Source organism: Vicia villosa, linkage group LG1 (assembly GCF_029867415.1).
Source record: "Vicia villosa cultivar HV-30 ecotype Madison, WI linkage group LG1, Vvil1.0, whole genome shotgun sequence".
Taxonomy (NCBI): Eukaryota; Viridiplantae; Streptophyta; class Magnoliopsida; order Fabales; family Fabaceae; genus Vicia; species Vicia villosa.
Genome location: NC_081180.1, coordinates 138,795,634 through 138,808,926, shown reverse-complemented (window position 1 = coordinate 138,808,926; position 13,293 = coordinate 138,795,634). Strand labels below are relative to the sequence as shown.

Below are 13,293 nucleotides of genomic sequence, written 5' to 3'. Positions count from 1 at the left end.
TTTGAAAAAAATACTTTATCAAAATGCTTTTTTTAAGAGCCACCAGTTATAAGCTTTTGAGAATCAATCTTTTTCAAATGCAACTAATTGGGTCAGCTTATTGGTAGGATTAAGAGAATAAATAATCAATCAATCAATAATAATAATATTAATAATAATAATAATAATAAGTTAGAAAGTAAACAAACAAGTTTCTGCTCAAAACTTCTAAAAAAAATAATTTTTTAACATACATTTAATTTTAAAATAATAGTAAAAGTATGTATATTATTGAATTAGATGATAATGTGTCTCAAAAAGTTTTAAAACAAAACATAAATGGTAGTGGTTATAATCTCATTCTGGACGTAAAGTACAAATTAATAGTGTCGGTTGTCATTATATTATATCCACACATAAGCTGTATTATTATCCAGCTAAGCACACTTAATTACCTCACTAATATAACTAATTTAAAAAACACAAACCTTACACACGATGATGTTTTAGCATTTTTTTTTCACTTCTAAGGATGACCACAAAGCATGATGTCCATATCTTTGTATAAAAGCGATTTAAGGAAAAGACACTTCATCTAAAGCATTGCTTAGACTCTATAATACACTTGACTGCTCTTGCATAACCCCTTGATAAATGCTTAACACCCTCTTACAATATATCTAATCATATTCACCATTTCATAAGTTATACTATGACTTTTAACTTAAATATTAAAGGCTATTTTAATCATAAGCTAAGATTTTGAATGCAACATGTGGATAATTCACAAAGGGTAAGATGTCTTTTCCCTCTACACAGAATGGTCCAACTACAAGGATATAGTAACACTTTTCTAGTTAGGGTGTATCTGAAATTTGAAATTTATTTAATTACTAAGCTGTATCAGAAATAAATTACATGTCATTGTCTTGCAATGAGAGTCAACATAAGCCACTACATAAGATGTTATATTACTGAAGAGACAATTTGGCTAAGGTGAAAGCCAGCACTTTTACACCATTTGACATGTCTTCAATACTAGAAAATTCTTCAGGCTTATGGCTATATCCTGCAAAAGTGACGACAAAGAGAATATTATTGATAAGTATTTTTCCTTTATACGAAGAGCTGACAGAAACAAGAACACCAGACACGAGACTGATAGGTCGACACCAGTAATAATTTAAGAAAATGGAAGTTATTGAACGTAATAACATGAGGGTGATTTGTGTCGGTGTCGGACACCAGACACGTCTTCAATCTGAAATTTCGGTGCTACGAGATTCGGCTTGATTGTTGATTGCAAAAACAATTGGATAAAGTGGAATCAGATTGATGCATATAGCACAAAAAGAAGAACAGTGAATACCTTTGTAGCATGGAATGAAAATCATGCCCATTGGAGACACCCTGAAATTACGTAACATACATGAGCAGAAGATATTTTATATAAGCACAATTAAACCCATTTGAACCTGTCTTCTAGCAAATACCTGGCCATAAACAAAGAGTCGTGATAGGCTCGACTAATCATTAACTTGCTCGTCAAGTTTAGCTCTTTTGTTGCAGTTTGCATTGCATTGATGACTGCTTTGTCAGATGGGGCCGGTGGATCCTGATTAATGATATGAAACTCGGAGAGCTTGACTCCTCGTGTTTTGGTTATTCGAATTGCAGTCTCATGGATTTTGTTAATAACTTGGTTTCTTCTTTCCTCATCGATGTCCCTAGTGTCTGCAAAAGCACAAAACAATTGCAATGTAAATATCTACATTGCCAACTATAGTATATACTAGTAACCGGAATTATCCATAGGCAGAGAGGGAAAAATTTAACCAATTCTCTGAAATAAAATAAATGAATAAACAACTCTCGTATGAATGCCAGGTACGAATCAAGTTTCTTGTAAATACATACCAATTTCTATGTGCGATTTGCTAGGGATACTATTGATTGCTCCAGGATGCAGTTCCAGGATACCTTATGAAATAAGAGGTTGTTTAAAATAAAGGTGCGCGTTTGTTTAATCAAATTGAGGTGCTGCAATATTAACTTACCAACAGTGCCAACAGTATCGATGGATCCAGATTCCAAGACATGTTTCTCAACAGCCAGGGCTAATTCAGCGGCTGCAAGACCAGCATCATTTCTGCGCCATATGATTGAAAAATTATACTTGGAACATTAGAGGTTGTGAATTAAGAAATTTCAACTTCAAAAGGGATCGATGAAAAGAACTAGAAAATATAACACAATCAAGCAATAGCACACTACTTCAATTCAAGTAAAGTAACTACAACTATCGAAAAGGATAACGATGCAATCTATGGATGAAAATGAAAAATATATATATTTTAAGATAGCCACCTGTTAGGCATAAGGACGGCGCCTGCATGGCCACCATTGCCTTCAAATTCAACCCTTAGACTTGCTGGAGCTGCAATGGCAGTGACTATGCCGATAGATATGCCTGGATCAAGAAAAAATAACATATTATGATCATTTAAAGTTTTGGCTAACACAAAGATTTTGCTAGACCAGCGATATGTACCTTCATCCTCCAAAATAGGCCCTTGTTCTATGTGCAGTTCTACAAAAGCAGAATATGTTCCTTTCTTTAAAAACACACTCGACAAATCATTTTCATCTTTTGCGTATCCAGCAGACCTTGCAGCATCTAAGAAGGATATGTTCTGACTATCGGTTATTGTCTTTAGAGTATTTGCAAGACTCTCACTCCCAGACAATAAGCGGCTGCACAAAAATAACAAATGTTGAAATTTAGAGTAGCGTATGGTGTCTAAATTAGTCGATCAAAGTAATGTTACTTCTGACCTTCCTAAGCAACTTATTCCAAAGCGTGTAGGTTCTTCTGATGTGAATAATATGACTTCCAATGATCTTTTAGGTTTGAAGCCAGACCTGTAAAGGCTTTAGTCAGTATTGCAAACATTGCTATTTACAGAAGAGGACAATGATTGAGTGATGTGCATGTCTGTATGTCCTTTCTTGCGACCCATTTTGGTTTCATCATAGAATCATAAAGGCGGAGAATTGTAAAAATCGCCAATCTTACGCCATTATCGTGAAAACGTGGCTTTTCAAACACGCTATATATGACAAATTCATCCTTTGAAAAATCATTTACACAGACTAATACAGAACAGTTAAAGACCATTGTAAAATTCAAGATGCCAAAACTTCCAGTCTTGCTTACTAATAATCAGAAGAAACCAACTAATGATGACTATCAATATCATTTTCTGCACATTCAATTAAGTCCTCTATCGGGCCATAATAAGAAACACAAACCTTTTCAGGACATTGATGGCTTCAATAGCACCTAAAACACCAACAACTCCGTCGTATTTTCCCGAATAAGGTATAGCATCGATGTGCGAACCTGTTGCAACTGCCGCAAGCTCGGGTTCACTACCATCCCTACATAAAGTAAGCACAGGTATAACCATCTATTAGTCAATAATCTACAAGCACGCCGTAACTAGAAGAGGAAAGATTAAGATGTTAATATGAAATGGAAGACCCGGTCAACAACGAGTTGATCATATTTAGCTATCAGAGAGAGAGATAATTAAAAATGTAAAAAATTGTGTTAGAATTAGAAGCTCGAGGACAAACAATAGAAGAACTAACACTTACCAACGACCGAATATGTTACCAACAGCATCCTCTCTCACAGATAGACCAGCAATTCCCATGAGGTTTTTAACATACCTACAGATTGAAGACAATAGTAAAGTTTATAAAGCCGAATATCTCACATTCTAAAGACACTCTTATTGTACTCACTTTGCTCCTAATTCAAGTCAACATAGTAAAAATATCCAAAAATTGAAACTTTATTTTGACATATTACGTATACATATATTATTACATAAATACAGTACCTTCGTGCTAAAACATCCTTGTGAGTGTACAAAACCCTGGTTACTGCTGGAGCAGGTGCATCGGAAAATCCTGAAAGTTGATCAATCTAAGAACAAGGTAGAGTTCAAAATGTCAAAAATTGAGCATCAGAAGCAAGAAAAAGAAATATGGGAATGATTGAGGACCTGGTTCTGCAGACCCTGAGCGTCGATAGATAGTGAAGAGAGGGAAGTGGGTTCGTGGATTGAGTAACCTGAAAATTGTTCCATAGTTGAGATGATTGAAGGGTCGTGTTCATGTTGATGCGCTGAAATTGAGGTGCATAACAAGAAGAGTAGAGTTACGTAGTGAGGAAGCATTTCTGAGTTTGTTGCTCAAATTTTCATCAGCCACTCGATGCTCATCAATAATGGCATTGATATATAAGATGCCATTGCACGTGCACACCCATCACGTGCAATACAAATATCACTAATTTATTGATAATCATTGGGACTAATTCACGACTTTGTCAATGAAACATACTAGTTTATTTGGTTGTAAATTGTACAGGTAATCATTTGCTCTCGTTAAATCAGGTCAGTTGGTAGCTATGCAGGATATTTGATATAGGATTGCGAGTTTGAATTTGCGATATTCTAATTGTTCATCTTTAAATGGTGAATTTGAGTCACTCATCAATATGACAAAAATTATTCTAGTATAATCTCTTTAGTACGACGGTGCAAGTCTTGGTAGGTGGGTGGAGTATACTTACGAAGTTAGCATTTCAGCGCAGCACTCAAATTAGTGAGTTAAAGATATGTAACTTGCAAAAGTGAATGAAATAGTATGGGATCAAGCCATATATGGTGGACTTATGAAACCGCTATCAAAACAGCATGGGTGGCATGAGACCATTGGATGAGATCTGACGGCTTAAGATGAGCTTGTGACTAGGCTTCAGTGTGCGGCCTCGTGGTGATGGTCTACCCGTTCAACTAACGCGGATGAGAATAATATGGATTGATCATTTCGTATTGGGTCGGTCTTGTTGGGTCATTTGGTGGCCCGGAATAGTTGTCTCCCTAAGTTCTTATTATTGGGCATAGAGCTAGGATTATGACGAAATTAATGAGACCGGCCTCTCAATTATTGTTTTGTGCTGCTTTGAGGCTTCCTGACATTCATATTGGGAAAGAGGTTGAAGGTGTATTTAGTGGGGAAAGGTGACATCGGGAACATGTGCGTTAAATGTTAATCGTGTGACTGAATGTTTTGCAACATAAATTATCATGTGGCCCCATGCTCCTAAAGTATGGGTGGTAATGCCACTACAACACTTGAGTGTATTCAAGTGTTGTTATGGAATTGAGGCTAATATTGGATCCTTGATCGCGTTTATTAGTGTTTTGTTGATTCATGGCCATAGATATATGTTCTCTGGTTATCTATAAAATGGGTAAAGTGGCACCAATTGATCTTTTCGCTTTCCTTGCACTAAAATTTTGCTTCTTCAATCATTTTCACTAACTTTTGTTTTTGCAAGTGGTCTCCTTATTTCTAGGGATGTCAACGGGACAGATATTGTTCGGAGGATGTTTCTCCGCTCCCCGCCCCGCCCCCAAATTTAGTCCCCATCCCCATCTCCAATCCCCGCCACGGGGGAATATTTCCCTCCATCCCCATCCCCACAGATCCCCACGGATATCCACGGAGATCGAATCTTAAGAAAATTTCTACACTTTTTGATCAAAAATATGACACTAGTATTTTGTTATTTTTTTCCGTATTTTTTAAAACGCATATATTTGCATCTTTATTTTATAAAAAAAAATAAAAATACATCTTACATCAATAATAAATAAAAAAAAGCAAAAGAACTTGATGTTGCTAATATTTTTTATGTAAAAATAAATAAATAAATAGTAACATAACTTACTACCGTGCTTCCACTAATTTACTACAACAATACCGATGTCGTCCAACGCAAGTGATTGATTATGTGTGACAAATCTATAACTTCTAATGACTCTTCATTTTCTAATACATTAATATTTTTCATGTAAAATTATATAATTATATAATATATAAAATATATAAATTAAAATATATCGTCGGAGTCGGGGAATCCACGGGGACAGAGGATACTTTTCCAATCCCCGCCCCAAAGTGTTATCGGGGGAACTTTTCCCTCCATCCCCATCCCCACGGGGAAAAAAATCCCCAACTTCGGATCTCCGCACAGATATTCCCCACAGGGATCCCCATTAACAGATGCAATTGACATCCCTACTTATTTCTTTTAGTCATCATTCTCATCCGGGCATTGTTTTCGAGTTTTTGGTAATCTTGTTCTTGTGTCCTCTACTCGAGCTCTGCATTTTCTTAAGGTAACATCTTATTTCTTCATCCTTAAAGTTGTTTCCATTTATTTCTAGTCATGGTCAATTTAAGAAATTCAAACGTTCCCTTCGTAGAGTTGTCAAGTGTTGGTAATATAAGTGATATCTCCTCGCAATCTAAAGTGATAAATCCAAAAATATTATATGTGTCTCTTTTAGTCGTGAGGTATCATTTTGTAAACTTTATAGAGATCAATGATAGTTTTGATGGCATAGACAATTGAAGAGAGGATGTTCAAGAATCTGGGGGTCTCCTAAAATGTGAAAAACCTTGAAATGAATGTATAGAATTGACATTTCTGAATGTTTTTCAATAGAATTCCATACAACTATAGCATTTTAATGACTATTTTTATATTTTAAAAAAACCATGTTTTTTTATTTTCTTTTGTGTATAAATTAATCTTCAATTGTTTATTGTTATAGGGTTGTTGGATTCGCAGTTAGGAGATGAAAAAAATTATTAAAAGAAAGGATAGTGATGTTGGCAAAAAAATGTTTTTTTCTTGAATTTTCAAACTCGTGTATCATGTGATTGAGTTTATTGTATTTACGTGACTTATATCAAATTTTATTCTACCTACATTTATGTGTTATTGATTTTATGTGATTGACTTGTAAAATTTATTTTGTTTAATTCCTAGTGGATATATAAAAAAGGGTTGGGTTCTATTTTGAAAAAGGTAAAGCTTGAATCCCATTATAGAAAATAGACATTCGTGAAAGGGTAACTCACACCCATCAAAACAACAGCATAGTCTCTTTTTGGGATTTACATGGGGAACTGCATAGTTAGAGAACAAACCAACATCTTGGTAGGTATTTTCTATTTGATGTGCCACGGTGAAGATGAATATCATGCACAAGACATCATATTCCACCCAGAGGTGCTGATTTGCATCAACGGGGAGCTTAAGAGCTTGTTATTCCCTTCGCACCATTTCTTCCTCAGTATCAACAAGTAAAAAAAATATGGCCATGAGTGTTGGAACGCAATTAAGACTCTATCCACCATATAACATCACCGTAACTCGACTATCAGTTTTATTGGCACATATAGGCCTTGATATAAACACGGGCCTTCGATTCACCATTCTACACATTGGAATAGATGGGATTATATTATTTATTATTTATGATTAAGACCAAGAGTGACAATGATGATCATTTTATCATTCAAACTATGTTGCACCTTTTCTCTCTAATACTTGGTTAAATCATATTCATTGTCTTTGTTCACCACGACACCATTCACTTCATGTATGGAAAAAAACGGACATTTTTTCACAACCTTCCAAATACTATGATACATACCCTCAATGAAAATTCTCATATTCTCTTTCCACAAACTATACATTTCTCCATTAAAGAATGTGGGTTTGTTTAGTGAATCGTCTAAAGTAATTTCCTTTCTCCTGGAATGATTAGTGATGACACCTTGTCATTACGTAAAATTGACGAGTAATTTCAACTGAATTGGTGGAATAATAAGCAAAAGCCAATCAAATATGTGGAAGAATTGAACAAAGTTGCAAGAGTGTGAGAAAAATAGACTTAGAAAAAGGAAGAAAAGAAGACAATTTGCTTCTAAAATTCTTGCGGCCGCAATGCTAGCATCGTGGGCACAGTGACATCACATCACGATCACGATAAAGACCAGCGCGGGCGCTATAAGGATAAAAAATTCTAACATGTTTTGCTGCTTTAAAATAGAGAATTTGGGGAGCTTTTTAGGAGTTCCTATTTGGAGCCAGAAATTGATGGCCAAAAGCTTTTTTGGAGCATGATTTTGAGAGCATTAGAATCATTGAAGAGCTAATTTTCCATGGATTTTAATGGAGAATTCTTATCAACTCATGGTAATTGTTAAATTTTCTATTAGTAGCTAAATTATTCTAGATTAGGTCTTTCGAGATAAACATTTTTGTACTCTATTGGAGCATATAACTGTTTGAGATTAATTTGATGCTTTTATGTTATTATCATTATTTAATTTTTTTATCTTAATGTTTTTTGCATGTTGACGAGCGCATAAACTGATATCAAATGTGTAGGGATTATTGACCGTAAGTCTACCGATCTGATCTAGGCCAATTATTCGACTTAGTAATTAACTAGGAATAGATAATTATAAGTTGTGGCTTTTGAATTAACATACATATAACTCCTAGCTTAACTCTGAATTGGCCTAAGGAATTAAGGAATTATTGTATAAATTAGTGAATTTTACGCTAAGGAATTGGATGCAGTGGTCTTGTTAATTCACTGAAAGATAATAGCATGATTGGAATTGAATTAATACATAGTTTATAAACAGGTATAATTAGGGGATTCAATATAAAATATCTAATCTCCTTTATATCATACTTTAATCAAACATTTTCTAATCATGTTCCCGTAACTTAATCATTATTAAAATCCCCCTTGTTGTTACTTTCAATTTGCATTATAATAACTTGTTTAAATACGCAATTCATGTGGAGAGAAACTATTTTATTACCTCGACAAGATTAGTCCACTTGCTAGAACTGTCATGAATTAGTCTTTAACGGGATTTAGACTCTTATGTTACTTGTTCAACAAGTGACTCCAAGCACGAGAGGGCGAGAAATGTTGTATTCGAAATTTGCGATTAACCTAAGATTAATTACTAAAAATAGTAGTTTGTGTTAGTATAGTTAAGAGCATTAGAAAACAAAAGGAAATAAATATAAAGGAAAGTAAATGAGTGAAAGTAAGTATATAGGAAAACGAGAGATTGCACCAATACTTATAGAGTTTCATTCTATTTGTTGGTCTAATCCTCTTCTTAAGAAACAAACTTCTTTTGAGTTCTACTAATAAAATATTTTAAGATTTTGCAAGGTTATGCTCATGAACCTTATTACAATCGACTAAGGGACTTTCATAGGTTGATCCCTCAAACTAAGTGGAGATTTTCATAGTCTAAGCTCACAAACCAAGAACGAGATTTTGACTAGATAATTTCAGAAACCAAACAAAGGTTTTGCAAGGACAACTAACCAAGAGAGACTTCAATAGAATCACATTCTTGATAAAATATTTGAAAACTAGTACAACTAAAACCTCAAAAATGTATTAAACTCAAAGGCACTAACGCAACTTTTAGAGAAAGAAAGTATATAAGATAGATAGAGAGAGAGAGGTTAAAAATATAGATGGATAATTTAAAATCAAATTGTAGTACCTGCAAGTTCATAGATCAGGTGTACGAATGTTTCAACAAAAAATGTACACAATGAAATCACTTGCTTGCTTTTTTCTTTCTTTCTTTCTTTTAGTTGAAATTTTTCTCTAGATGATTCTTTGAAAATGTGAATATAATCACCAATAGTTTGATCCTTCTTCTTGCAAATGTACGTGAATTTTCGATGTATTATGAATCTGCATTCTTGTAAATCTTCTACATAGGCGTATTTGAATGTGATACATACAACAAGGGCAATGTTGATGCCAACAAATAGTCCAAACTTAAAAAAGACGGTATTTCATGTGCTTGGGAGGGAATTTGTAGGTTAACTTTGGAACAAACTATTCCTAATTTATGGTGTTTGTATATTAGGTGGGTGTTGAGTCTTCATATGTACGATGACCTACCATATTTCTAATTTTTGTTAAAGAGCTAAGGCTTTTTCACACCATAATGGGTAATTTGTAGGGCTTTATTTTATATTGATAAAATTGTTAACATTAAGAGATAAGTAAGTCATGATTATAGGTTGCGTGGTAGTGACACCCTAGAGGAAAATAAGGTGTAGTGGTACACTTGAGGAAGGTCTTGGGGAGAGGGCGAGAGGCATGAGCTTTGCCCTTCCCGAGTCACCCTATTACTAGTTCGAGCGCCCTTTGTTTGGTTCGATTACCACTAGTCTAAATTCGGTGCCCAACTTTCCATTTCTCCATCTATAACGCACGAACGCGGGTGGATCATATATTGAGTCAACAGTCGGTTCCTATTAAGTCGTGGGGCTTAACTACATCTCCTAAATTTTTAGGTATCAATCATTCATTCCTACGAATAATTGTTATAGGGAGACTTGGCTCACTTGAGCCAAGATCATTGCATGGCTATAAATACACCAGTATCATGATAGTGAAGGGGATAGCCAATAACTACAAGAAATAAATATAAACAACAACTTTTCACCTCACATGTGCTAGCTCTCAATATCCTAACATCCTTAAAGACCTTGACAGCCCTTATCCATTAAGGATTGTCACGTATATTGTACTTTTATCGAATACTTAAGATAATGGGATAATTATGTTATTTTAGTGTAAATGTGACAACTTATTAATATAATATAGACAAAGGAAATATATCAAATTATGTGCAACAACATTGCAAAATTACATATTAAAAAAATCAAAAATATGAGGAAGTTTCATATTAAATTGCGAGTACGCTTTAATATTCCAACAACTCTTCGTACTTATGAGAATTATCATTTTTACGATTTTGTGACTCATGATTATTATGATTATTGTAAGAAATGTGGATATGTGAAAATGATCATAATTATAATAAATAATTCAATCACCATAAAAACAAATGGCCCATTAGCTCAGTTGGTTAGAGCGTCGTGCTAATAACGCGAAGGTTGCAGGTTCGAGACCTGCATGGGCCAAATTTATTTTTATTTAACCTTATTATGGGCCAAATTTATTTTTATTTAACCTTATTGATTTATAAATAATAAATGATATACTATCATTTTTTATAAATATGGCCGGTTAGTAAAATTTTTTAATTAAGAATACAAAAATTTAAAACAAATTATTTTTAATAATATTATAATTATTATCTATAATAATATTTTAGAATAAAATCTACATAATTGAAAATCTATTATGAACTAAACATATTTTTCTACAAGTTCAAATGTAGAGGTTAGTTTGTTGCTTTCTAACATCTCAAATCTAAGAGCTAACTAATTATACATTGAAATAGAATTTAGTATGTGACGTATCCCTCTTAAGCTAAATTGTACATGTTACGGTTAGCATAATTTATTACATAAACACATTACCACTTCTTGTTATAAGTCTATAGTAAGTTTCAAACATTACTCGCTTTGTCATTCGGCCACAAGTTGTCATCGAATATGTCTGTCTGAATTATTTAACACATTTTTTATGGGTCATAAGTAGGAGTATCTGTATTGGACCAAGAGCAGTACACAAGCGAGAGAGATGCAACATATTTATCCAAAACCTTAAGGCATATGATATAGGGATTATCTCACTTATAAAGAATTTAACCTGCACTTTTCCAAGCAATGTGAGACTTTTAACTCACACTTGTATCTCAATAATCTTCCCTCAAGTGTGAGTCCATCCATTATGCTCCCCCTTAAGAATAAGCTATTTCCTCCACATACACTTGTATCGCCGTTGACACTCATTCCATGTCACAGGCACTTCAACGGAACATGTTGTCTCACCATCATTTAGGAATACTTTCGATACAAGGATCAGATCCTTTACATAAACCATCGAATCTTATTCCAATGATGTGTCACGAGGATGAAAATTCACATTGAATCAAGAGAAACACACAAGTGAGAGAAACACCATATATTTACCCAAAAACTCAAGACATTGGTATATGGTTCCTCTCACTTATAAAATGTCTAACCTTCACTTTACCAAAAATTGTGAGAAAACAAATGGCCTATAAAAATGGTTTAATATTCAAAAAATTTATTAACATTCAAAATTTCAATAACAAAGTACTTTTACTAATATTATAATTTTTATCTATAACAATATTTTAAAATGAAATCTATTTAATTTAAAATGTATTACAAACTAAGCATGAGTTTCTAGAAGTTCAATTATTAAGGTAAGTTTGTTCCTTTTTAACATCTAAAATATAAGTTCTAACACCTTCTTGATGGGTCATTAGGAGAAACATTTACATTGAGTCAAGAGAAACACACAAACAAGAAATACACCACATATTTATCCAAAATCTTAAAGCATTTGATATATGGATCCTCTTACTAATAAAGTGTTTAACCTCTAGTTTTCCAAGCAATGTGAGACTTCCAACTCATAATTATATCGTAATAGTCTCCCCTAAAGTGTGAGTCTATCCATTATGCTCCCCCCATGTAGAAGCTCTTTCATCCATATACACTTGTATCACTATTGACATTGTTACCATATCACAAACACTTCAACAGGAAACGTTGTCTGACCATCATGTTAGGAATAGTTTCAATACAAGGATTTGGTCCCTTACTTATACCATTGACTCTTATGCCACGTATAGGTCATGAGGATGAGAATCCACGTTGGATCAAGAGAAACACCATATATTTACCCAAAATCTTAAGGCATTGGGTATTTGGTTCCTCAAGTGATCAACCTCCACTTTTTTAAAAAAATTAAGACTTCTAACTCACACTTTGTAGTGTTATATTGGCAAAACACCCTTACTAGGGCAATGCCATGAGACCTCCCTAAGAGAAGGTAATGATGCATGGTCGCCCAAAGAGAGGTATCGCCTCTCCCTTAAGTTTTCCTTGCCCATGGAGGAAAAAAACGTGGGGTAAGATGTAACACCATAAGTTCCCCGCATATAATATAATCAAATAAATAAGGAATATATCACATTTTCACATTAGGATGTCACACATCACACATCTCAAATCACAATTTGTTTTGGAAACACTTATCAATTTAAAATAAGACATTCAACACATGTCATCCCATACTCACCTTCACTTAGGGTATCATCGCAGCGGAATTTATCAAATTAGCATGCTTCCCAAATCAGAAAACTCTCATAAAATACTTTATCTAAAACTAATACAATATAGAAAAAGTCTCTGCAATTTAACATAAGCATCAAAACATCGAGAATATCACATCCAACTCTCTAATTAGCATAAACAGAAATAAAAGCATTGTCCGTACCGTCCAGTGTTACAGATAAGAGCAATGTAATTCTAAGAATGCAAGATAGGAAGAAAAAGGGAGAAACAGTCTCAACGCTATCCTCTAGCTCTAAGAT

The 13,293-nt window shown here is 33.9% G+C and overlaps 1 protein-coding gene and 1 non-coding gene across 3 annotated transcripts; one reads left to right on the top strand and one right to left on the bottom strand.

The window, feature by feature from the left end:
* Nucleotides 1-739: 739 nt before the first annotated feature.
* Nucleotides 740-4,282, bottom strand: LOC131617987 (ureidoglycolate hydrolase). Of its 2 annotated transcripts, XM_058889268.1 has the most exons (12): nt 4,053-4,280; nt 3,888-3,973; nt 3,640-3,714; nt 3,292-3,420; nt 2,815-2,901; nt 2,531-2,733; nt 2,347-2,449; nt 2,037-2,128; nt 1,897-1,959; nt 1,473-1,713; nt 1,349-1,389; nt 740-1,048 (listed from the first exon to the last, which is right to left on the bottom strand). In XM_058889268.1, the coding sequence occupies exons 1-12, from the start codon at nt 4,224-4,226 to the stop codon at nt 951-953; spliced, it is 1,392 nt and encodes a 463-aa protein (XP_058745251.1). In that variant the 5' UTR covers nt 4,227-4,280; the 3' UTR covers nt 740-950. The 2 variants fall into 2 exon arrangements, with proteins under 2 accessions (XP_058745251.1, XP_058745244.1); XM_058889261.1 differs by having other exon boundaries at nt 2,347-2,733; nt 4,053-4,282.
* Nucleotides 4,283-10,826: 6,544 nt separating this feature from the next.
* Nucleotides 10,827-10,900, top strand: TRNAI-AAU (transfer RNA isoleucine (anticodon AAU)). Its single transcript has one exon. It is a non-coding gene; the product is annotated as a tRNA-Ile (tRNA).
* Nucleotides 10,901-13,293: the final 2,393 nt, after the last annotated feature.